This window comes from Rutilus rutilus (genome assembly GCF_951802725.1).
Source record: "Rutilus rutilus genome assembly, chromosome: 9".
Classification (NCBI taxonomy): domain Eukaryota; kingdom Metazoa; phylum Chordata; class Actinopteri; order Cypriniformes; family Leuciscidae; genus Rutilus; species Rutilus rutilus.
This window is the reverse complement of record NC_140223.1, coordinates 3,037,127-3,064,268: the sequence shown is the minus strand read 5'-3', so window position 1 is coordinate 3,064,268 and position 27,142 is coordinate 3,037,127. Positions and strand designations below refer to the sequence as shown.

The following is a 27,142-nucleotide window of genomic DNA, read 5'->3' as shown; positions in this document are numbered from 1 at the left end:
TTTTGACCACTAGTTGTCATTCTTACATACTGCACCTTTTTTTATTTTTTTATTATATTGTTGTCTGAGTTCAACTTATGACGTTCGCTTGGTTTTTACATTCAGAAATAATAAAATAAAAAAGTAATAGGCTATTTTCAACCCTGGTTTTGAGCCTAGCTCCTGAAACACTCGGTTTTTATGGGCGTGCCGCATTGAAGACTTGGAAGTAAACGCCCACTGCTATGATTGGATAACAGTTTTGCATATTATAATGAGTTTCATGTAATGTGCGAATCAGTGGGCGGGGCTAAACCGGCAGTGTTGAAGTAAGCGTTGATGTTCTTCTGTGGAGGCGGTGTTTGATACCCTTTGACGTCATAGATCCCCACTTTGAGAAAAACCTGTCGTTCGCTGTGCCTGGTGTCAGTAAAAGCTTTTATTGGACTAACAAGTACGTTTTCAGTTCTGAAACTTGCAGGATATTCTTTTTGAATGATGACCTCTTATATGTCAAAAGCTCAAACAAAAATTTGATTTCTCAGTTCATCACCCCTTTAACAGTGAAGGTTAGTTCAGGTTTTATGTCATGATTTTTTGTTGTCATACCATGAAACCTTAATGAAAACATCTGCAGCAGCAGCAGGATGCGAGCACTGATATATTTATGGTGCTGTATGTGTGAGGTTATGGAGGTTATGTGTTTCTGCTGTGCTATTTTAAGCCGTTGTTGAGGTTTTAAGCGCAGTATGTTCAAAGCCAGTCTGATTGCATCTGGAGCACCAGTTATCACTGCAGGATACTGCCGTTTTTCTTCCTCTTCTCCTTCTTCTTTCTCTTCACTGCAGGCACTTTTAAATGGATGTGTTGTTATTTTCATTTTGCTTCCAGAAGCCTCCACTCATTTGCTGTGACGTTGGGCTAGCTCTCCTGTCCTCTGTTTCTATCATTAGCATCGGGCTAACGCCGCGGGCGTCCTGACTCAGTTCAATCTGCTGTTCGGGGCCCGGAGCCAGTCAGATTCCTCATCGAAACACTGCAGGAGTCCAACTAAAGACAGATCACAACAGACGGGGAGCCTCCTTTCTGCTTTGTGTGAGATTAACTCAGTCCAAGCATCCTGGTTAACTGTAGGTCATTTACAGCTGGGCAGAGAGGAGAGGATACTGTCATGGGTCTCTGTCCGGATACTACACCTGCTTTGGTTGTATTTGCACTGGCAAAGACTGCAGACAGGCCAATTAAACTGGCAAAAGCATATAATATTATATGAGTTAAATAGTCAATGCGGTTTGCAGTTCTTGACACTAATGTTTTCGTTTGCAAATCGACGGTAAAATGTTGCGAATATTTGTTTCATAGGCTTGATTTACACCGTTACAAAGCTTCTCTTGCACACGCACATTTGCACAATCTTATGTACACTTTCACGAATCTTACATGCGCATGCAAATCTATTCTTTTTTTCTTTTTTTGCATCATAGTTCAGCTTTAATTTAACTGAACTGCTACTAACAGTCTCGTTCACTGATCATCTTTTCAAGTACATGTTTATTCAGAAGAAGTGACTGAAAAGCAGGAGCAGGTGAGAGGTTAAATTTGTGGTTAGTCTGTCCATTTCCACCAGTTTGACCCATTTCCACAGTTTGGCAGGCTGTGTTGTCTTATTTTTGTTCTGATGATCTGTTTTCTGGTGTGAAGTCATACTCTGATCCAGTGAAAGGCAAGAGACTCAATGGAATATGACCGGATAATCACACACAGGACTGCATCTGAAGGACTTATTGGGCAGACGTGTGTTTTTGTAAGCGGGTAAAATACTTACTGCATCACATACAGCGTTAAACACAATATCAAAACCTTTAGCAGTCATCTGTCACTTGCACAGAATTATGGGGGATATGTAAGTATATTTACACCCTGTGCTGTAGAGATGAGTGCAAACAGAAACATTAATAAGTAACAGCCGTTAATATGAACAGTGTGGTTTGGAGTGGATTAAATGTAAGAGATTAAAGCCCGGACCACATTCCCCTCAATTACTGAACTATTGACGGTTAATGAATGAACATCTTTACTTTAAGGGATCATGACATGGATTTTTAAAAATTATTTTAAAGGGGTGGTTGATTATGATTTGACTTTTCTAACTTTAGTTAGTGTGTAATGTTGCTGTTTGAGCATAAACAACATCTGCAAAGTTACGACGCTCAAAGTTCAGAGCAAAGGGAGATATTTGCTTTTATAGAAATCACTTTTTAAGGACTACAACAAACGGCTGGTAGAGACTACACCACATTCCTCCCGGGTTAGTGACATCACCAACCCTAAAATTTACATAAACCCCGCCCCCATAACACGATTTATAGATTATCCAGACAGAATATGCTAATCAATGACTAGAAGATAACTACACATAAGCTTCATAAATTCATCAACTAACCATTCAGAAATGTCCTGTTGCTTCTACATGTTGTCACTTCTTCTTGAGTCTCTCCATCATTGTCTGACTCCGGTTTGAACATAAAAGGCTAAAAGTTTTAGAAATTTTCAGAGCATGTGTGTGTGAGGTAAAAGGACACAAGCTGTTGAAGCTCCGCCCCCTGTGCCGGGAGCTGCAGCTCATTTGCATTTAAAGGGACAGACACGAAACAGTGCGTTTTTGCTCACCCTCAAAAAGTTTTAATTTTAACATGCTATATAACAATATCTGTGGGGTATTTTGAGCTAAAACTTCACACACACACTCTGGTGACATCAGAGACTTATTTTACATCTTGTGAAAAGGGCATTATACCACCCCTTTAATATGTTCCTTGTAATGTCACTTATAATGTTAAAGTTTTTTTAAACTAACAAATATATTTGAGAAAAAAGATTATTTTCATCCCTCATTCTGTCTGAAATGATCAGTTTTTAAGGCGCGGCTCCTTTAAGGCTTGTCAGTAAACACACACTGTTATGATTGGCTAACGTCATTGCATAGGAAACAGTATCAACACACACTCGCTATTGAAAACATTATCCAGATAAAGCCGTCAATAGGCAGCATCTGCTAGAAATGAACTCCAAACACATTTTCTTTAAACAGAGAGAGAGGGAATAAAACAAGAGCCGAACAAACTGGAATGATTTAGAGGCTCGTCATAACACACCGTAATTAGTTAAAACCAGCCATTAGTGATGTTTGAGCTGTTCAAAACACAGATAGATTGAAAAAAAGTCATTAACTCATTTTCTCAAACTTTTGACATTTAGTCGCATTAATGCAAGAAGAGGAATTACTGTAAACAATTTAAGATCAACATAAGAATCTGTTTACTTTCCTAATTATTCTGTTGTGAATGATTCATCAGTGAACTTTATTCCATAGAGACAACAAGTGTGTATCTTATAATAGCTTATAATGACAGAGAGTGAAAATAAGGATGGAAAATTATAATTTCTACAATTATTAAACGTAGCACTTAACATCTAAAACATAATATAAAGATCTGAAAATGCTTTTTGTAATGTTAATGTTAACTAAGTCAAATATCAGAAGCATGATGATGTCTAAATGACCAGTTTTTCCAGATTATTTCAGTAGATGTTCTGAAGGGTGTATCTGTAGAAGTGAGCATGCTGTTCTGCATGTATGCAGTGCTAATAACAGCTGTTCCACACGTATAATCACACACTCACAGATCCTGACAGCGAGCTCAGCGGGCGCTAATCGTATGATCACATTCTACAAACTTTTATAACAGAAATATATCATATTTAAATAGTATTATTTTTAGAATTTTTGCTCATTTGCTATTTTTTATAATATTTATAAATAAATATACAAAATATGATATATTGTGTATATAATATTTAGACCTTGTTGTAGTTAATTCGCTCTTCATATATATGTGTATGTATTTATTATATATATTTTTTTAAGTTATTTAACAATAATAATAATAATAATAATACCTATGTATGTATATATATATATATAATATACAATTTTCTTCTAAATGAGAATTTTTATCAAGCTCGTATATTTAGGTTCAGTAATTTCACTTTAATGACAATTAATAGGTAATTTTCATTGCCATTAAAGTGAAATAACTGAAAAATAAACATACAAACTTGATAAAAATGATCATTCTAGAAGAAAATTTCAGATGGCACTTAGAGGCTTGTGCATCTGAACTCTTCATATATATATATATATATATATATATACATACATAGGTATTATTATTATTAATTAACTTTTAAATATATATATATATAATCAATTGAAATATAATAATTTAGATCTTGTTATTGCAATAAAAAATATATATTTTGTAAATTAAAAAAATGCTAATATGATATATATTGGAAATAATATATTGCTATAATATATATTGGAAAAGAGCATCTGGCTTCGTTTTTATTTTGTAAGTCAGGTTTGGAATGAGTAAATTATTGTTTTTTTTTTATTTTCTGTGAGCTTTTCCTTTCATATTTATAGTGACACACTAGTCATCATGCACATGATGTCATCTTCATCTCTGCCCTGTGATTGGATGCTGTTTTGTGTATTATCGTCAGAATCAGCGGTTGTTCCTCTGAGAGAGGAGGACTGAGGTGAAACACTGAATCTGCTGTCAGAGGTTAGTTTGATTGACAGGAAGAGAGCTGATCCTCTGAAACACATCATCATCACCTCAACAGCGCTTCACTGCGTTGTGTTGTCAGGGTCTTAAAGGAACGGTGCAGTCGATTAACAGCCGGTCATCGTCTACTCTCCCTGATGTCTCTCTGCTTCTGTGGATCTCAAAACCCAGAATGCCCTTGCTGCACTTTTGCATGCAGTGAAAGTGATTCCTTCAAAAATGACCGAAGGCAAAAACATGCATTAGTCATTTTTGAGGTATTGGGCTCTTTATTCTTCTCATAATGTGTTGTGTCAGAATAGTGGAAAGCAAGCATCCAAAATAAAATGTTAAGTGTTTATTTGATTGCAAATGTCAATTTGCATTTGTAGATTGCAGTTACACTACATATATTTAAAGGCTGCTTTAAAGAGTTTTTCCTCCACTTCAGCAGCACTTATACACACCAAAACTTACAGTTTTATTAATATCTATATTCTGAAGGTTTTTACTGAGGGTCATAAAACATTCGGCTGATACATATTTACCTTTTATTCCTAAAAACATGGTGAAAATGCATTTTCTTATTCTGTTTAGTCTGTTAAAAAATATGAATACAAACTATACTAGTATAAATAATACTAAAAACATTCAAAATACACTTTTAAGTGTTTATTTTATTGCACTTTATCAATTTGCGTCTACAGATTTCAATCTCAATTCGTATCTTTAAAGGCTGTGAGTTTTTTCACTTGCATACATTATTCCCATCTACATTCTGAAGGTTTTACTGAGGGGTTTGTTTTTTTATATAACATTCATCTGATTTTATACAACATTTTAGTCCTAAAAACAAGGTGAATTATTTCTAGCTGTTGACAGTATTTTTATTTATTTATGAAGTGGATAAAAAGAATTTCAAAATCCTTTCTGTAAAAACCTCTAACTCTATTATGTCAACAAGAGTTTTGACCCTGACTTTATCCAGTGTTCAGATGTAGGAAGAATATCAAACAAGTCATTTGTCACATGTCAAGTATCTGTAATGCTTCTCCAGTCTGTAGTTGAAGCTGTTCATTCAGTTTTGCAGTGAATGTTGGTGCATGGTTTGTAGTGTCACTTTAAAACAAGTGAGCATTCATTGAAACATGAACACGGAGAGAAGTTTATGTAGTCTGTAATGTTACAGTATGTAAATTTTGTGTACTGAAAAACCCGGGGGACGAACCAGGCCGAGTGCGTGCAGAAAGATCCGGAAAACACCTCTGGATTGAGCGAGAGCTTCGGGAATCTCCCGGGGACGGCAGGAATCCTTCATGTTTGTTTACATCATGTGTGCTTGTGAACTCTTCCTTTAGGCGAAAGACAGAAGTCACGGAACAGGAGCTTTAACCTTTGTAGCTCAAACAAACAAACATTAGACGTGTCGTCAGTAGTCATGCGGATCTGAAGCACTCTGGGTCACACACACACACACACACACACACACACACACACGGCTCTCTAATGACACACACGCTCGCTCTATTAAAATCACACTTTATCTACAGATACTGATGCCAGAACATTTGAACCAAATACACTTAAAGCTTAATGGGGTTCTCAGGATTAAGGCTTCGATAAATGACACCAATACCTGTGAAATTTCATGATTCTTAATATTACAGCAAAGACTAATTATATTTGTCAAATTAAATATTTAATAGTTAATAAATGTGACATCTAAATGTGTATGTAATATATATATATATATATATATATTACATACACATTTAGATGTCACATTTATTATATGTGTGTGTGTGTGTGTGTGTATATATATATATATATATATATATATATATATATATATATATATATGTGTGTGTGTGTGTGTGTGTGTGTGTGTGTATATATATATATATATATATAAAGAGCAAATTAACAACAACGAGGTCTAAATATTATATACACACTATATAATATTTTATATATTTATTTATAAATATTATAAAAAAGAGCAAATTAACAACATTAATAAAAATAATATTTAAAAAAAAGTTAATATTTTAAATGTATATTATTATAAATATTGATATTATATATATAATTTAATTATTTTTGAAAAAATTAAATATTATACATTTACATATATCTAAATTGTATGTGTGTGTGTGTGTGTGTGTATTTAAAGGTTAGTGTTACAGTATATCTACATTTTATATGTAATAATATTATTATTATTACTACTAGTAGTAGTAGTAGTAGTAGTAGTAATCTTAATTAGTTTTTTGTTAAATGTAAATATGAAATCTCCTGCAGCTTTAGTGATGAGCTGTAAGCACGCTCTTGAGATGTTCGGCTCAGCTTCAGACTCTTGAGCGCGAATCATCTCTGAGGACTCTTATAAAAGTCAGCAGATCTTCATGGAAAATAACAAAAGATCTGTAAAGGTCGTGCTTGACAGGTAAACCCAAAGGTAAACTTTAAAACACAGAGGCGACAGTTTTAGAATAAATATTTGAAGTTGAATCGTCGAGCACTGCCGCTCTAATACTAATGATCTCTATAATCGCACTATAAAACACTCCTAATGGAGGTCTATGACGTCTGGAGGGGTGAACAGCAGAAATGTGGAGCCCTATATTTATTAAATCACATGAATTTATTAGTATAAATGAGCTGTACAGTTCTGCTGATGTCTGACTTGGTAAACTAGAGACTCGTCTAGATTCTGGTTTTGGGTTGTAAGTTGTTGTTTTGTCCAGCACTACAATCCACTATACGGTAGAGTTATTATTTTCTCTGCTTGTTGTGTGCAGAAGAGTGTATAATCATGAGGTTTGACAGCGAAGTGAACGGATCAACCATAAACAAAGCTTTTTTTTGCATGAACAATAATGGCAAATGGTATTAAATATTGACCCCTTTAAATGGGTAGTTCACCTAAAGATGTAAGCATGTCATCATTTCTTTACACTAATGTGTTGCAAACCTAGATGGCGTTCTTTCTTCTGATGAGAAAACGGGGGTTTCAAACAACATTGACTTTCATTGTATGGATAAGGATGAGTAAATGATGACAGATTGTTCATTTGTTGGTGAACTAAAGCATATGAACTGTAAATGCGTCTGCTAGAGCGAGGGTTTAAAAAACGTAAAGTCCAGCCATGTTTTCATACCCATAATGCAGCGTGAAATGCACTTTTAAAGTCAAAGTCTCCGGCGTAGAGAAGGCTTCTCCTCGGTGCAGCTGAACCGTGTGTTGGCCGACACCAGGAAGAAAACGCTGTGGAGAAAGGATTGTTCTGCTCATTAGCGGATCTGTGAAGGAGTTCGAGTCCTCAGATAGTGTGCCGGCTCAGGAATAATCACGCCTGGGCAAAGAAAGAAGCATCGCAAGTTCTCCGTTAGCTCATTCGTGACTTTTTGATTCGTGAGAGCGTCTTTGTGTTAAACCTCACTGCAGTGTTGTCTGGATAAAGAACTGCAGCTTATTAAAATGCTCATTACACTTCGGAGAGTGATTCATCTCGTTAAATTTCCCATCATAATAGTCCGTGACTGATGAGTTATTAGACCGCACTCGGACACAAACAAGCACAGCCTTCAGAGAGACCGTCTCTGTTTACTAGAGCAGAGAAACATTAGTCAACATTTCCCATCAATAAATAGGGAAAAGATACTGTTTTTTGAGAGGCTTTTGAGCTTTAAGTCCGGCCTATAGGAACATTGACATCTTCAGCCTTTATTTGTATGTTATTAAAGATTTTGTATTGTAATCATATTGCGTAGTTGTGCTTGGGAGTTTCATTGTTTTATTTGTGATAATAACGCAATGAAACATGCCAAATTGGGCCAACATAATTTTTATCTGGTTCGTCATTCAAAGAAATTATGAACACACGCAAAAACTAGAGAGAACCAACATAATTAATGTCGTAGTCAATGTGTGCTTTTTCCTGTGAGCTGTTTGCTTTTCTATGCGTTTTTTGCATAGTAAAATAAAACCAGTAGCTGTAGTGTGCGAGATAAATACCAGATAAATACCAAGTTTAGTGTTTTGTTCTTCACTCATATCAATATATATATATAAAATTACCACTACTGTTTTTACTTTCAACGCTACAATTTTAAAATTTTTGTTTTATTATATTATATTTATATGTATATTTAGTTATTTTAATGTTTGAATATATTTTAATAATTTAACATTAACATTATTATTAATATAAAATATTTTGAAATAATATTTAAGGCGAGACACGGCAGACGGTCAGTTTTGAGATGTTTGGATATTTGTCTTCATTAACATGTTCTTCTTTCAGACTTGTGGTGAAAAAAAGTCCGAAATACACATTTAGGTCTTTATTTTACTACACTTTGTCTGTTTGCGTCTGTAGATTTCTCATAAATTCAACAAAAGTTGTCGTTCTTAATCATCATGCTGCTCCGCGATCTCTGTCTGCTCCTGTCATCACATGCACCGTTAGGAAGCTCGCTCTCTCCTGTACAATGCTGTCGCATCCAAATATGGTCATTTCCTTTTTATCAGCAACCAATCGTGAAAGTAAAAGGGCTGAATGCGCAATCTCATTGGCTGATGATAAATCTTTAAAGCCTGTTTTCTCAAAATGACTTTTTTCTCATTCTCCAAGTCCGAAATCTTCACTTCAGGAGCACCTATATACACCAAACTTTCCAGTCTTGTACCTAGTTATATTATGAAGACATTTACTGAGGGATTTGTAAATATATTATTCCTAGCCTGATTTATGTAACATTTTATTCCAAAATACATGGCAAAAATCTATTTTTTGACTGTATATTCTGATTTACAGGATAACAAAAGTAGATATCCATAAACCCTCTGTAATTTTTTTCCCATCTAATATGTGAACACAATGAAAAAAGAATTTTGAACCGGGCTTTATCCAATACTCAGATTTTGCGGAAATTAGCGCATATTTAATTAGATAATGCCTAATTTGCATATTTAAACATTAAATTACAGAAAACTTGTAATACATTTTTTTCTCATCTTAATGTTAGGTAATCAACTAGGAAAGTTTCATGGTGATATCTGCTAGTTAAAACTTTTACCCTATTCACCCGTAGTGTCTCGCCTTAAATAATATATAGCCTATATAAAAAATGTGTAAGTGGAGAAAAAAAAAGACACAAAAAAATGTCCATGTCATGACCCCTTTAATAGCTTTAGATTTAGTTAACGATAATAAGCTTGTTTCAAACACCACACACACACACACACACACACACCAATAATGTGCTAAAGTCTGCAGCTCCATGACACCGAGGGCAAGACTTGGGTCGGCTGTAATTGGTGTTTTCTCCGTCTCTGAGGAGTGAACACAGCAGCTGATGAGCTTCAGGTGTGTAAAGAACAGGCGTTTAACACACATCACACATCTAGAGATGACAATATGCTCTTGCCTCAAGGTGAGATCAAGGAAATGTAAGTTACTAGAGCAGATTTGATGAAAGTTTCATGAGCCGAGACACACATGTTCAGCTGAACCTTTGAACTCTGTGACGTTTGAAAAATGTATGAGTTGTTTGTGTTGTAAGTGAAGGAAGTATTTCTATGAAAAAGTACAGCAGACTTTCATAAATCTGCTCTGATCCAACAGACGCTTGATTATTATTTACACAGTCGCAAGAAAGAGCTTTCGCAGTTTTAGAGGAATATTCTGGGTTAAGCCCAGTCAACAGCATGCTTGATTACCACAAACGAAAAATCATCTTTCACTCATTCCTCACTTATTTTCACGTTTCTGTCGTCTGATTGATAGTTTAGACTTTCTGTATAATTGAATAACTTATAAATAAGTATAATTGTACAAACCTTCAGCTCGAGCTTCACGTGTCTTTCTTCTGTCAAATCTGACCTGATTTTTATCAAGTAAATGTAAGAATATCCTTTATATTTCAAGATGAACACTTACTGACTGAAGTACCTCAGGTTTACTTGATTATCCAAACTTTTTTTAAAGAAAAATCATGAGTCTCAAATATGATCGTCAGACTTTTGAGGAAGGTTTGTTCGTTTCCCAATCATTCTGTAGTTTTCATTCTGTAGTTCTCAATCTCTGTAGTTTTAAACCTACAGAAATTTGATCATAAAACAAAGCATTAAATATCATCTTACTAAGACATTATTGGCAGATATTTAAATGCATTTTAAATGCATCAAATGCAAGTATCTGCTATAGACCTTATGCGCCAGAGAAACGAGGGCGCCGCCATCTTTAGAATATTGTCTTTGAACTTCCTGTTTTGCGGTCGCTCTGTATATTTCTATGGCATTTCTGTCCAGGAGTAATTCGCTTTTTAAGTGGATTTACTTAATGTAAAGTTAACGAAGGTTATCATGAGGACTGTAATGTTTAAAGCAGATGTCTTAACAAATGTCAGTAGACCGGGAAGATTGTAAAACGAGCCGGTCATTCATAAATGCGCAAGATCGCTGTGAAAATACCAAGCGTGCCGCACAAGCCCTGAAAAGTGAAGCCAAAACGTCTCGATCGCCCCCCGGTGACTGGTCCTAGTATAGGTCATATTCAACGAGACGTGAGACCAACTAAACAATTAAATTACACTTCAAGTATCTTTTTTCCAAAGGTGGTTTCTGTCATTTGCTGTCATTTCTATCACGCTGATCAAGTGTTCAAGTAAGTTCAAGTGTTTGTTTTTAAAATAAGTTTGTTTTTAGTTAGTTATGCGACGCTATAAAAACAGTGGTGTGACGTCATGATTGACTGCTGTGATTGACAGGTTCTCTGAGCGAAGTAGTCACTGAAGCACCAACGGACTTTTTTTCGGGATCTTCGGAGGACTGAGGAGATTGTATTTACTTTATTTTAACAAGCCTCTTGTCATACTGCAATCAACAGACATCAAAATTGGAGCAGAACGGAGCAGACATAGGCCACTTAAAAAAAGTGCAGGGAGAGTGCATTCTGCGAGAGTGAGGGCGGGGTGTTGACTCCGCGGCTTTACATCCTGCTCACTACTGCGCAGCAGGCACGGCGCCAGGATTTCAGTTTTGGATGGGCCAGACCAATTGTGGGTGGGCCTTAAATTAAAAACGTTAAATTTAAAAACGTTATCCAATCACTGTTTAACCTAATAAAAATTACTGACTAATATTATCTGTGCGTATAATATAGATTTTAATAGCTTGATGCTCTTTAAATATTTTGTTGCATTGTAAAAAGTGTCGGTGCATAGGACGGACCTATCCGCGATCGCTCTCCATGGTTCTGACCAAAGAAGAGCGCTTTGGAATCTCCATTACGCATCATACCTGGCGTTGTCTCTTAGTGCGCTATGAAGACTCGACTATAACTTAACTAAAGGTATACTACCACTAAAGGTATACCATTGCTAGGCGTCTTCAGGGCTATCATCCACTCTCGAGGCAGAGGCGCTGGCGCCCTCCTAGCAATGGCGCTGGTCGCCGAGAAAGATATGATACATCATGAGATGCGCAAATATGTCTGGAGACATGACATGTAAGACATGATTTTGACCACTTCAATGAGTTTTGTTTTGTAGAAAGACTCTTTTTAAAAGATTTTCGTTTTGTATAAATTGTATCTTAATTTTGATCAATGTTTTGTCAACCAATTGCCTGTATTTAAAATAATAAGAAAATATATAGAAGACAATGTAATAAGGCGCCGCACTGATCGCATTGCACGTGAACTGAAGGGCGCCGAAACTCAGCTTGTGCCTCACAGATTTGAGAAATATAGGCTATCTATCTATTATAGAAAGCTTGAAATGTCTACTTGCAAACGAAAATATTCTAAACCAAAAGAAATAGGCTCTCTGATTATGAAATCCATATGAAATGTGAATTTCTCTCTGGCGTTCATGGCGAGTCCGCATCGTCAACTTCATCTTTGCAGCGACAAAGAAAACACCAGTTTATTAATAAATAATTAAATGTCTCCTTGCTATTTTAGACACATTCATAATCATTACTTTTACCGGTTCTTTGTGGCTAGCTTTAAGTGTTCGGTCGTGCGCTTGAGTGCGGATATTACAAACGCTCATTATCCTGTGTAGGCTATATAGCCTATTTAAGTAGTATAATTAAAATAATATACAGGGGCGATTTGTCCACGAATGGCTTAAATGAACAGCTACTAGTCGACTAGAATTTTTTTTAAGTCGGAGGCAGCCCTTATTCCACATATTTTCGAACCAGGAAGCAGGCCATTCTGGGTTGAGCGAGCGACCCTACGGAATGAGCGAGCGGAGCGGAATATTCAGAAATGCGCTCTCCGCTCACGAGCTCTGATCGGAACCAACCCGAACCACTGTCTGCTGAATTTGCGCAGAAACATCAAAATAGACGTAACCAGCTTTTTTAATTTGTTTTTAAAACTAAACATTTAGACTATTTTAGCACAAATTATGAGCTTATTGACGATTTTTTATAGTTCTTGACAAAATTAGAACTTTTTTTTTTTTTTTTTAAGAAAGGTTTTGGGTGGGCCTGTTGAAAAGTGGGTGGGCCTAGGCCCGTCAGGCCCACCCATAACGCCGTGCCTGCTGCGCAGGTCTGGTCCCGAGATCGCTACTGCGCAGACTCAAGTCCCGAGATGTCAGCGCCATATCGGGACATTGGCGGCTTCAGTTCTCACCAATGGAAGAGAGCGAAGGGGCGTCGTCCATCTTTTTTTTACAGTCTATGGAAAATACAGACCGGAAGACAAAAGACAACGAGTGCAGCACTGAAAGGGGCGGGGCTACATAAGGTCTATACTGTTATAAAGATCATTGATTTACATTCAATGCATCAAAATTTCATTTGCAGCAACTTGCATATTTTTTGCTCAATTTGAACCTCTAAATAAAATAGCCTTTTTTTTCTCCTCTATATTCTCACTATATCAGACTATATGAGCCATGTATCAATTATGTTACTCAACAAAATACACTTATGCAAAACCTTTTTGTCTAAAGGTTAAATGAACTAGATTAGATGATTTAACATGTTAAGCACAGTAGGAATGGCTCAAGCTATGGCCAAAGCACAGTGAATCCCTGAACTGGTCCCAGTGAGTCCGCAGGCGACGTGACGGTTGTGTAGATCAACAGAAGCGATGCTTTAGAAAGCCAGCGCCTCACTTTGACGTTAATGTCTGGTGTTTTACTGGAGACGAACGGCTGTGGAATCTGCATGCGATGTCACGTGTGTCCGGCCGCTCTTCACGCTCTTTAAAAGCCTGGTTAAAGCACTTGTAAATATTCAATACCTGTCCCATCTCCATCAAGACCTCGGATTCTCCCGGAGCTTAATGGCATTCAAAGGCCTGCATTCTTCCGCTGAGTTGCCTTGGAAACAAAGTTCTCCGGGCTATTTTTTTTTTTTCCTGTGTTGCCGGAGATCAATGGAGTGAATCCTCCGAGACAGAGACAGGAATCGCTCCGCCACACTCTCCGCTGAGAAAAGACACTGTGTCCCAGTTAGCACTGAATACACACACAATTATTCCTCTTCGCTGGCGGATCGGGCTCTTATTGAACTCGGACTCGAACGGAGTTAGACCTATCGATCAGCGCCGGCATTTACAAGTGCTGCAGAAACGCTAGCTCACGTATCGATGCCACTGTTACGAACACATTTGCTTTTGCAATTAGATTTGCTAATTAAGCCAAATGAACATGTTCATTAGCAGAGAGAAAGCAGACACGTGAATTAGCAGAGTAGCATGAAATACAATTTCTCATTTTTATATAAGTAGAATGCATGCAATTATGAATATTAATTTAGAAACTATACAGGGATTATTTGTATTATAATTTCTATCTATCTATCTATCTATCTATCTATCTATCTATCTATCTATCTATCTATCTATCTATCTATCTATCTATCTATCTATCTATCTATCGTCTATCTATCTATCTATCTATCTATCTATCTATCTATCTATCTATCTATCTATCTGTCTGTCTGTCTGTCTGTCTGTCTGTCTGTCTGTCTGTCTAATAGTGAATATGTCTAATAGTGAATATAGTGTGTTGCATTATTTTATATCAACAGCAAATTCATCATGAATATATTATGAATTTAATATAATTCGTAACTTAACAATGTATTCGATTCTAACTAAAACGACTCTTGGCATATCGCAGTGTCGTGTTGCTTTCATACGTTAGAACAAAACCAATCAGCCAAAGAGACTTCTTTACACTCGACAGAGTATTTCATTTAGACATAGTTTCATGCATGATGTCTTTTATTACGACCTGCACCGGGAAAATATCACACGTTAATATGCAATATGATCTCAAGCATGACGAGGCCTCGTATCTAGAGTTTGCTCTTAAAATGATGGAGAGTTACAGAGCAGAGGACAGCAGATAAATAAAGAGCAGCAAACATTGTGTCATTGGTTTGACGTTTCACAGGACAGAAAGCTTGGGAAATGTGCCATGAGATCCGGGTTAAGTGGACACATCGATAAACACGACGAAGATGGAGAGATTGCAGAGAGGAGATGGATGTAGTGTCATGGAGAAACACCAGATGTGCAGGTCCATCGGGAGTTTGCGGTTATTTCCCAATCAGCATTTTACGTTTTTTATATATATATATATATATTTCTTCCACCCTTTCAATGCAGAGCCAGATCTGTGAGCGGAGAAATCAATACGGCTAAATGGAGATCAAAGATGTCGTAGCACACAGGACCCATCAAACCACATCAAAACCTGATGGATGTAGATCAAAGGCCGTTTTATTCCTCCACGTCCCTTCAGGTTTATTACCACAATTTATAGGACAATTAAGTCGCTCCTACAACTGTCTAATTTTCCGGAGTGTTACTTCGGCTCAGAATCGGTCCGGAGCACACAAGGCTATCGCTCTGAAATTTCCACGGACCTTGATGATGAGGTGTTGGAGAGGATTTTGTCCGTGTGAAAAGTCGTATTGTGGGGAAGAAATTGTTGTTGAGAGTATAACAAGAAATACATGGCAGAGTTCAAGGATTTGGTCTTATTTTCAGAAGCTTGTTTATATTGGATGATGTTTACTTTTCCTTTGCCTCGCACGAAAGGTTAGGAAAACTTTTAATAACCTACTCGGGGTCAGTAACCTCACCGCAGATTCCTGCTTTTGTGATGAAATGCTTGCTTTCTTAATACATGTTGTTGCCAGAGCATGTTTTTCTAAAAAAAAAAAAAAGTTATTCTCAGATTATTTTTATCTAGTGGTAAGTGGTATCTCGAGTCACTTCTGAAATGACTTTCCTTCTCAGCTGATGTTATCAATCAATCCCTCCACTTTCCATATAGAGACATTTATGACCATCTAATCTGTTCCCAATGGATAAAATTAACAGAGTGACTCTTTACACTAAGTGCAAATAGATATATATCTGCCTTGCTGGCCGAGGATATTTACACTAACTCGGCCCACTGACGTCCAGACAAAATTAATGAAGATGCTGGATTGTTGACCGTATCAATATCGCAAATTGACCAGAGTTCGAATCAACCTTTTGCCGAATTCAAAAATATTCGAAAAGTGGAAATAAAGTGGGTTGGAGTAGGCTGTGCTTTATTGTCCCAAGGAGGCGGCATCCATTTAATAATTGTAATAAGTATAATCATTTACACTCTGTTATTATTACATGCTGTTTAATGTACAACAACACAACAACCCGTAAGTTGTCCGTAAGTAATATCTAACACTGTTTATAAGTATAAATAGTAGGGATGCATGATATATCGGCCACCATATTGGTATCTGCTGATATATGTTCATTCGTTAGTGGCACAATAAGAATATTTGGCCGATATATTAAAGCTGATAAATAATGTATTATTTCCTTCAGCTGAGACTCTTCAGATGTGCACTGTTCAACATGATGGTTTTGAATTGCTTGAAATATGATTGGAATCACTTCATAAAAAGAAGATACAGTAAAGTGCAACATGTGCAGCGCAAGTCGGTCACATCGGCTACATAACATTATAATTGTGTGTTTGGGACATGGCTTTTTATGGTGAGACTTTTAGTTTTGCAATCAGGCTCTCAAAAATTTAGATTTATCGGCCAATATATTGGTCATCAGCTTTCAAATATAAAGAATTAATGTTATCGGTATAAGCCAAAATGTCCATATCGGTGCATCCCTAATGAAAAGCTTCTGACTAATATTTACACTGATTGCAAAGAAAATACTGCTATTTTTACATAGTGTTAATAGACTCTATTGCTACTTGCACTTAGTTTAAATAGCATCTATAGCGAAGAAAATATGCTATTCACACTTAGTGCAAATAGCCGATGCCTAAGATTAAATCCTGCAATCCTGCCTCACAAGCATTTGTGTGTTGTGTAAATCCTGATGTCTTCATTCTGTGTGTTTCCGCAGGACCAGGAAGCTGATGAATCATGGAGAGGCTGGTGTTTTATGTGCTGGTGTTCGGCGCGCTGGTGAAGGCTCAGCATTGCCCGGGTCGCTGCATCTGTCAGACCATCTCACCCACACTCACGCTCCTCTGTGCCAAGACTGGACTGCTGTTCGTGCCACCGTCCATCGACCGCAAGACCGTGGAGCTCCGGCTGACCGACAACTTCATCACGGCCATCCGCAGGAAAGACTTCATGAACATGACGAGTCTGGTGCATCTCACGCTGTCACGCAACACCATCAGCCAGATCGCTCCGCACGCCTTCGTGGGCTTGAAGTCCCTCAGAGCGTTACACATGGACGGAAACCGGCTGACGGTCATCAACAGCGACCAGCTGAAGGGTTTGATCAACCTGAGACACCTTATCCTGGGCAATAATCAGATTCACCACGTCGAGCTGACGTCCTTCGACGAGTTCGTGTCCACCATCGAGGACTTGGATTTGTCCTACAATAACCTGAGGACGTTACCGTGGGAGGCGATCGCCAGGATGACCACCATCAACACGTTAACGCTGGACCACAATCTGATCGACCACGTCGGCGTCGGGACCTTCACGCTCCTCACAAAGCTGGTACGTCTGGATATGACATCGAACCGTCTTCAGACGCTCCCGCCGGACACGCTGTTCCAACACGCGCAAGTCCTGTCGGATCCCAAGATGTCCAGCTCCAACAAGCTAGCCGTGAGTTTCGGCGGAAACCCTCTCCACTGTAACTGCGAGTTGCTCTGGTTGCGTCGCCTGACGAGAGAGGATGATCTAGAGACTTGTGCTTCTCCAGAACACCTGATGGACAAGTATTTCTGGTCCATTCAGGAAGAGGAGTTCATCTGTGAGCCGCCGCTCATCACCAAACACCAGGTCACCAAACCCTACGTCATGGAGGGCCAGGGCGTCACGCTGAAGTGCAAGGCGATGGGCGACCCCGATCCCGCTATACACTGGCGCTTTCCTGATGGAAAGTTGGTGCATAACAATTCCCGCACGATCCTGTATGACAACGGCACCCTGGATATCCTGATCACCACGCTTAAAGACAGCGGCGCCTTCAACTGTGTCGCCTCCAACGCCGCAGGAATCGCTACGGCTGCCGTAGAGGTCAACATGATCCCGCTCCCGCTGTTCGTCAACAACACGGGTCACATGAGGGAGGCGGATCCGGGACTCTCCGACATCACCACATCCACCAAATCCGGCAGCAACGACACCAAACCGCAGAACAAGAGGGTTGTGGTCGAAAACCTGACCGCCAACTCCGCCGTGATCCACTGGCCCTCCGAACGCCACATTCCCGGGATCCGAATGTATCAGATCCAGTACAACAGCACCATTGACGACACCCTGGTGTACAGGTATAAAACCTCATCTTTTACGATACATAAAAACAGACGTGACTAATGAAATGGGCAGCTGCTGAGATCCCCCTATTGTGCCTTTAACTGAAGCACTTAACCTCAGGATACGCCAATTATTGAGCTGTCTAATCCATCAAGTCATTTAGGATTAAAAGCCACTGCTGAATCCCATTCAACCAGTTTTCCAGGCAAAATCAAATAGAGCTAGAAAGATAGAAGGACAGACAAAACAGATCTCAGATCATAGAAGACATCATTTCTATTGAATACAAATGTAAAGAAAGATCTTTAACTATTTTTATAATAACAAAAAAGTACATTTTTATTATCATTATTATTAAACATTATTGAAGATCCTCATAGTTAAAATAATTATATTTTATATTTACATTTTTATATTTAATTATATTATATGTATGTCGTATAATATCTATCAATTTAATATATCTATTTATTGAATTTATTTGTTATAATATGAATATAATATAAAATTAAATACAATTAAATATGTATTATATTTTATGAAAATTACACAATAAATTAAATAATTATTAGTGTAATGATTATCACATTTACAATATAAGGTAAAATTAAGTTATTTAAGTAAAAATAAAACAATTAATATTATTATTATTATTATTATTATTATTATTATTATAAGTACTTTATAAGTACTTATATGTATCCACTTTATGATATATACTGTGTAAAAATATAAATATATTGAGTATTTAATATACTATATATTTGTCATATTTCTAATAAAATAATCTTGCAATAATGATGAATATATATATATATATATATATATTCATCATTATTACAAGATTATTTTATTACAATTATGACAAATATATAGTATATTATATATAAAATTATGCAACTCGCAAATAATTAAAATGTTGAAAATAAAGAACCTATTATTATTGTTATTTATATTATATTTATAGTAAAATATAGTAAAAGTACAATATAATTATTTATCTATATAACTTGTTTACTTATTTTTCTCTTTATAATTTCTATTTTTTCATTTCACATTCGCATTTATGCAAAGCGACTTACATTGCATTCCAAGGTACACATTTTTTACATTCGTATTCTTATGTTGATATTGAACATGGATGGATGGATGGATGGATGGATGGATGGATGGATGGATGGATGGATGGATGGATGGATGGATGGATGGATGGATGGATGGATGGATGGATGGATGGATGGATGGATGGATGGATGGATGGATGGATGAGATATTATGGATGGATGGATGGATGGATGAGATATTATGGATGGATGGATGGATGAATGAATTATTATGGATGCATGGATGGATGGATGGATGAGATATTATGGATGGATGGATGGATGGATGAGATATTATGTATGGATGGATGGATGGATGGATGGATGGCGTAATTATTATGGATGCATGGATGAATTAATTATTTTGGATGGATGAATTAATTATTATGGATAGATGGATGGATGGATGGATGGATATGGACAGATAAATTAATATGGATGGATGGATGGATGGATGGATGAAAAAGTCGTAATTATTCTAAATTTGTGACCAGTAGGTCTGTAGATGCCACAGACTGTCTCTGTGATTCAGTGATTCAGTGATTTAGTGATTCAGTGATTCAGTGATTTAGTATTTCGGTGATTCAGTGATTCAGTGTGAGTGTACAGTATTCACCCTCCTGCCTCCGACAGCAGACCTGCACTTGGCGCATGAACCGACATAATGGAATTTAATGTCTGCGACGGCAGCACAGCTAGCGAGCGGTAAAACACTTCTGACATTTATTGCCGCTCGCAGAGCCTCACTGCAGGCAACAAGCGCATTACGCTAGAATGATCTGGAAGAATATGCATCTGCTTTTAAACACAACACCTTTATCTTACTAAGTGCCCAAAACACACAACAGAGCCGCATTAGGCCATCATTAGATGCTGACAAAGCTTCAAATTAAAATGGCTTTTCCCTTTTCGATAAAAATGGGGAAACAGTCAGAATGTGAACAAGGCAGAAACAAGCAACTACTGATGACTGCTTTCAAGGGCAAACAGTAATTTTCAGAGGAAGCCGTGAAATTGCCTCTGGTTTATTGCGACACGTTTAGCGTTAAACAGCTTTTGTGTGTGTGAGTGGAGGCGATTGGTCCGCAGTCATGAGAGACGTCAGACCTTCTGTGAATCAAATCAACCGCAGAGATCTGAAGGGTGACACTCGTATCGTGTAACCCGAGCGAATTTACATAATAACAGGTGGTTTAAAGATCAGCTGAATTATTGATAAGCCCACAGACTCTCAGTAGAGAAGGAGATTTTCTCCAACAATGAGGCGGATATCTCAGGATGAGGTTTAAAGGTCAGGCGCAGTCCATGTTGAAAGCCCAGATTAAACTGATAATGAACAGGTCAGACGCGTCTGTGTTGAAAATGGCAGTGAGTTAGATTAGACTAGTGCTCCTGGGTCAATCTCACAAGGAATGTCCGGCTCACTTTTTCTCAAAATTCATTTTTTAACCCAAGTGCTGGGTTGGGTCATTTTATTGGGTCATTTTTTAACCTTTTTTCCCAGGTGCTGGACAGTTTTTTCTGTTGCTCAGCTGCTGGGTCATTTTTTACTGTCAATACAATTGATGATACCTACCTAGTGCTGGGTCAGTGTAACCCAACGTTGGGTAGCCTGTGCCAAACCGGTTTAAACTGGATACTGGTCATCTTGTGTTCTGTTCTGAGAGAAAACTTCCCGAATGAAATTAAGGTTTGTTTTACATTGCATTCCTATGAAATTTTTACTGTACAAAGAGAAAAATGTCTGTGGTCTCACATTTTACCTTTTTTTTGTTTTTACTTGTACGTCTCAGCTAACGTCTGCTATGAACGCTAGCCTTCTAGAAACAAACACAGCGTACACCCGGATCCACACTCAAAGCGAACGACGCGCCTCTCTCCAAACGAATGCATGACCAGAACCGAAACAACGCTGTCATGTGCAACAAAGTTGGCGTACGCTCCACTTACTAGCGCTAGCATCGCAGCTGTGGTCGCGCTGTGGTCGCGCTATTACGTCCTAAACGTTTACTAAATGTTTTTGAGTATGACTAACTTGCCATTGAATAAAAATATGGTATATGAACTGTTTAAGTGCATTTTTATTATTTAAAATGGAAAACTTTGAGTATCAGGTTGACTGACCCAGCACTATGTCAGAAAACAGAAAGAAAATGGGTTAAAGTGTAAATTGCAGGTTAACCACCACAACCAATTAATGTCTAAATTAAAGTGCTCAATAAATATTTCTGTCTTAAAATGCGTTAAAATAACATTTATTGGGGTTTCTTCAAAGCTAGCATGTTTTTTACAGTAACTGGGTGATGACGTCATAAGAGGGAGTGGCAACCCATACTCTGCTAGATTCCTACTGTTTGTGGCTTGACTATGGAGAACGACTGGGAGACTGATAACATTAGGGAACAAGCCAAAGCCGTCATGTAGAATAGCAAGGAGGGACAACGACTGAAGACATTATTTACTTACATGGTGTCAGTAGTCCTAATCAGAGCTGTAGAGATGCACATACTGCACAGGAACAATGGCGCTTTGCCGGCATCTGCTGACAGAACGCGATATTGTCAGTGCTAAAACGCAACTCCGCAACGACACGGAGCTGTCGCGAGATACGCGCCTTTAACTGGATTAAGCCGAGAAAAGCCGCTTTGGATGGACCGAGCTCAAGGCGGATGAGCGCAGCCCGCGGGAGGGCAAGTGTGTTTGAGCGTCTGGGTCCAGTTAGCGAAAGATGAACAAAAACCACAGAGTGCTGAGCAACCGAACTCTGAACGCCGGAGGTGGATTTTGATGTATTCGTACATCCCGCACAAACACAATAGTTAACTATTTTTGCTAGCTAGGTCTCCAATATAACTGCTAGCCTACTTGCCGTTAGACTAACGGTAACTCTAGGCTTGGAGTCCCTCTTATGACTTCACGCCCAGCCTAGTGGAAGGGAGAGGGAGTGCTTAAAACCACTGTAAAAAGTACCAACTTTTCATTTTATATTCAGCATTTTGGTATAAAAAACATTCAAAACAATGGTGGGCGGTTCTTATCTTTATGTTTAATAAGCACATTGCATTATCTTCGTGACAAATGTAACCTGCAATTTACACTTTAATGTATAAAACCCAACAAGCTGGGTCAAAATTACCCAGCAGATGTTTTCTCTCCAACATTTACCCAGCGCTGGCTTGCAAAATAACCCAGAAGTGGTTGTTTTGAACCCAGCATTTTTTAAAGTGCACAGATTTCATTATTGTGATGAAAAAGCATTCTTATTATTATAATATAGAAACGAAATTACCCTGTAGTAAAAATTATATTCTAGTTATCTGGACATAATGACTTAAATATAACTAAATGTGTTAATGAAACAAATACTGCTGTGATGTATGCTTACAATTGTACTATTTATATATAAATATATATACAGCCCTAATATATATACATTCCCAGCCCTAATATATATATATATATATATATATATATATATATATATATATATATATATATAGCGTTACAGTAATACAAATTGAGAGGATAAAATGTGCTTAATTATCATGGAAATTATGCCACAATGCCAAAATTGTTTAATGAATTTTTTAATATAAAATATATTATATATTCAAATATAAATATTAATATAAAAATGTTATCTTTATACAAAGTATACTTTTTTTCTTTTGATTTTAAAGTAAAATATGAGCTGAACATATTGTCATTTTTTGACCATTTTTCATAAGATTCACAGTTAGTTTTAAACGATCAGACGATGTGAAGACAGCACCTTGCGTCGCTTCTGTAAAATATGTGCTAATTGAGACTCTAATTGCTTGTCAGTGTCTGATGAGAAACAGGCCTGGGGACTGATGTAATTTCATCAGCATCTGTGTCAGGGAGACATTAGGATATTGTCCAGACATGGTCGAGACGGCCGACGAGAGCAAACACGGGCCGACTGCAGTTCATTCTGATTCAGGAGACCTACACACTTCTAAAGCAAATATCAATTTCTTAGCTGGAAAAAAACATGCAAGCAAACAGTGCAGTGAGTGGATATTTGAACGGAGAATTGATTTCCGTCTCTTGAACTGACTCTTAAATGGCACTCGCAGAGTCCAATTCCTCTGAAGACATCTTTATCTCCACGTTTTGGAGAGATCAAGCCGAAGATTTTCCCCGTGTGTTGCTGCCTGAGTTGTTTGCAAATTGATCATTGACTTACTGATAAAAACTTCTGCAACTAATCAGACTGAAGAAAAAATACATGCAGGGCTTGACATTAACCTTTATGTTCATCAGCCACCGTGGCTACTGGTTTTCCAAAGTTACTAGTCACTCAGCATTTTCATGGCCACCATTTTGTTATTGGGAAATTACATTTTACTAGGGGTGTGACAATACATTTCGCTCACGAGACGAGACGATACACGATATTGGGTTCACAAGAATGAGACTAATCGATATTTTAACACAATTGTTTTTTTTTTTTTTGTGCTGATTAATCAAGTCGTCAGACTGTTTAATTTTGACGTTTAATCGAGTAACCAGCCAGTTATTTTGTCGGTTATTTGCAGATTTTTTGGTTGATCAAGTAATCACACTGTTATTTTGGCGATTAGTCGAGTAACCAGTCGATTATTTTGCTGATTAATTGAGTAATCAGTCACCGGTTAACTTGCTGATTAATCGAGTGATCAGTCGATTTTTTGCCACTTGATCGAGTTATCGGTCACTTGTTTTTTGCTGATTAATCAAGTAATCAGACTGTTATTTTGCAGATTAAACACGTAATCTGTCGATTATTTTGACGATTAATCGAGTTAACTTGTACAGGGTTTTTTTGTGCTAATAAAAATAGACCTAAATGAACAATAGTCAAACTCGCAGCATATGCAGAGATGGGGTTTGTTAACTGAACTGCTCAGACGCCCCAAGCATGTAAATTATAACAGTGCAACACTTCACTATGAAACACAAAGCGCGTCAGACTTTATATGCATTCCCAAATGCACGTTATTGGAAACCCAAACAAAAGGCAAATGCAGAGACTGAGTTCGTGAGGAGAAGCATTTACTGTGAACGGAGCTGCTCTGAGACGCTAGAAGAAACACAGAACCTGTACGCATGGAAATATAAAATTCAACATGCCAAAATTGCAACAGTGGTTAGCCGGGGTGGACATGCTAAGTGAATGTCAGCAGAACGAGGAGACACCTGTTAGAGCACATATTTATCAGGAGAATCTCAATATTAGCAGGGAATCAGGCAGCAGAGACATTTGTTTACTGAGGCTCTATGTAGGAGGACATTAATACAGTGGGCAAACAGAGAGAGCAGCGTGGCTTTAGCTAAATCAGTGGTTATCAACGGGCGGCTAGTGGATGTAGATCCAAAAAAAAAAAAATAGTCTGTTCTGATTCAATCAGCTGGGAATTAAAAATAATAAAAATGCGAAAGGTTGTGTCTAATTAAACTCAACAGTATTATGGAACAAATGTAAACATTATAACATGGGTTATTATTATTATTATTTCAATAAAAATTATTGTTAAAGTAAATAAAAATTATTACACTATAGATAGATAGATAGATAGACAGACACACACACACACACACACACACACACACACACACACAAAAAACTGTTTTCGAATCCGATTGGCTGAGAGACTTTTATTCTACTAATGCAATATTCTAATCTCGAATCTGATTGGCTGAGAGACTTTTATTCTACTAATGCAATATTCTAATCTCGAATCTGATTGGCTGTGAGCCTTTTAGTCTACTAATATCACATGGAAACCATTTCCCAATCTGTTCCACTCCGCTTGTTTCTGCCAGATCTACACTGGCAGCATTTCTCACAGTGAGCGTCAATGGTGGAGGAGCAAACCTGCTGTAATTTTACAAAAACTACTGTTATTATGCCACTGAATGTAGGTTTAAGAGATTTTTTAGGCGAGAATGTAGTTTTTTCACACTACACTATTTGTCACACTACAACGTGAAAATGTATCCACTTGGGAGTATGTTTCCAAAAAAACGTTGTTGTAAAAAAAACGCTGTCTCGTTTTTTATAAGATGCATTTTCAAATGAAAATATATTAGTGTGGACAAGGCCTATATTGACACTGATGTTGATATTAATAATAATTAATTATTCTTTAATTATTATATTTAATTAATTAAATATTAGTTAATAAGTATTAACATTAATGTGTGCCAATGTTTGATTTTTTTTAACAATAATGTTGGTAATATGTTTGGTTCTGAAGTAAAACCACTTGAGAACCACTGAACTAAATGCTAATTTAACAGTTATTAAATTCATACCAGCATCCATAAAACCTTCTAAACAGGAAAATGAAAGTCATAATGTTTGAATCTGATGGTGAGGTGAGCGATAGTCAGTTCACTGTTCCCTTCTCAGACCCATAATTCCCCTGTCCTTCTCGCTCTGTCGCGCAGTGAGGTCTTTATCAATGAATGTCCATCTCATCTTCTCCACCTCTTAACCTCTGACCCGAGACTGAAAGCACATCGCTAGTGATGACAGAGCGCTTTGACCCCGCGACCCCCGGGACAGTCGCATGCATTATCAGTCCCGTTTCAGAGCGGCCAATCAGAAAGCAGCTCAGAAGCTCGGCCTGCAGGGATCTGAGGTGAAGGGATGTTTAAATCCAACTAGACATTTCATTTGGGGCTTGCTGTTAAAGTCTCGCCCCGACTCTGACCCCGAACCGAGAGAATACTAGCTCACATCAGCTCCCAATGAGCATCAGCTCCAAATCATCAAAGACAAAGAGCTCATAACGCAAGTCGTAGATTTACAAATCTTGCTTTTCCCCTGTTGTTGTTTAATTTCATGAAAGCAGACACTGCCAAGATCTCTTCTTTATTTTACTATTTTATATAAGACAGTGGACCAAACAAAGGTCTTCATTCCAGCATCTCTGTCATCTCTCTGGCGTAGACAAAGAGTTTTTATATGCTGACCAAAAACAACTGCATTACCAGAGAAACGTGGTTCCCATTAACATTGCAATATATTAGATTAGATTAGATTAGATTAGATTCAACTTTATTGTCATTACACAAGTACAGGTACAAGGCAACGAAATGCAGTTTAGGTCTAACCAGAAGTGCAATAGCAGCAAGTGCAGGATATACAGTGGTTCATAAGTGCAGAACATGGATATGTACTGAATAAATATAGAGTTGAATACTATTATAAACAAAAATTTACAGATAGATTGTCCTATGAATATAATATACAGATAACTATTACTGTGAACAGAATTTACAGCTAGATATGTACTGAATATAATAATATACAGATGGCTATTACTATAAACAGAATGTTTACAGATAGATATGTACTGAATATAATATACAGATGGCTGTTACTATAAACATAATTTTACAGATAGATATGTACTATGAATATATATACAGATGGATATTACTATAAACAGAATTTTACAAATAGATATATGTATAAGTTAGGCTAATGAGCAGTATAACAATGGATTTAAAGTAGTGCAAATAAAGTTTGGACAGAAGCTATCCGAGTGAGAGTGCAGTGGAAAGTAATTGCATATTACAGTTAAGGTACGATATTGCAATGTATATATAACAGTCGGTACTGTAAATAAACAGTCGGCAGTGCAAATGAGCAT

At 37.3% G+C, this 27,142-nt stretch overlaps 1 protein-coding gene across 1 annotated transcript in view; it reads left to right on the top strand.

Moving 5' to 3' along the window:
• The window catches only part of lrfn1 (leucine rich repeat and fibronectin type III domain containing 1), a 156,135-nt gene that overhangs the window by 122,458 nt on the left and 6,535 nt on the right, over window positions 1–27,142 (top strand). The window contains exon 3 of the mRNA XM_084420174.1: window positions 16,994–18,386. Within this exon, the coding sequence (XP_084276300.1) occupies window positions 17,014–18,386 (1,373 nt within the window). The 5' untranslated portion in view covers window positions 16,994–17,013. The remainder of the gene's footprint in view (window positions 1–16,993; window positions 18,387–27,142) is intronic.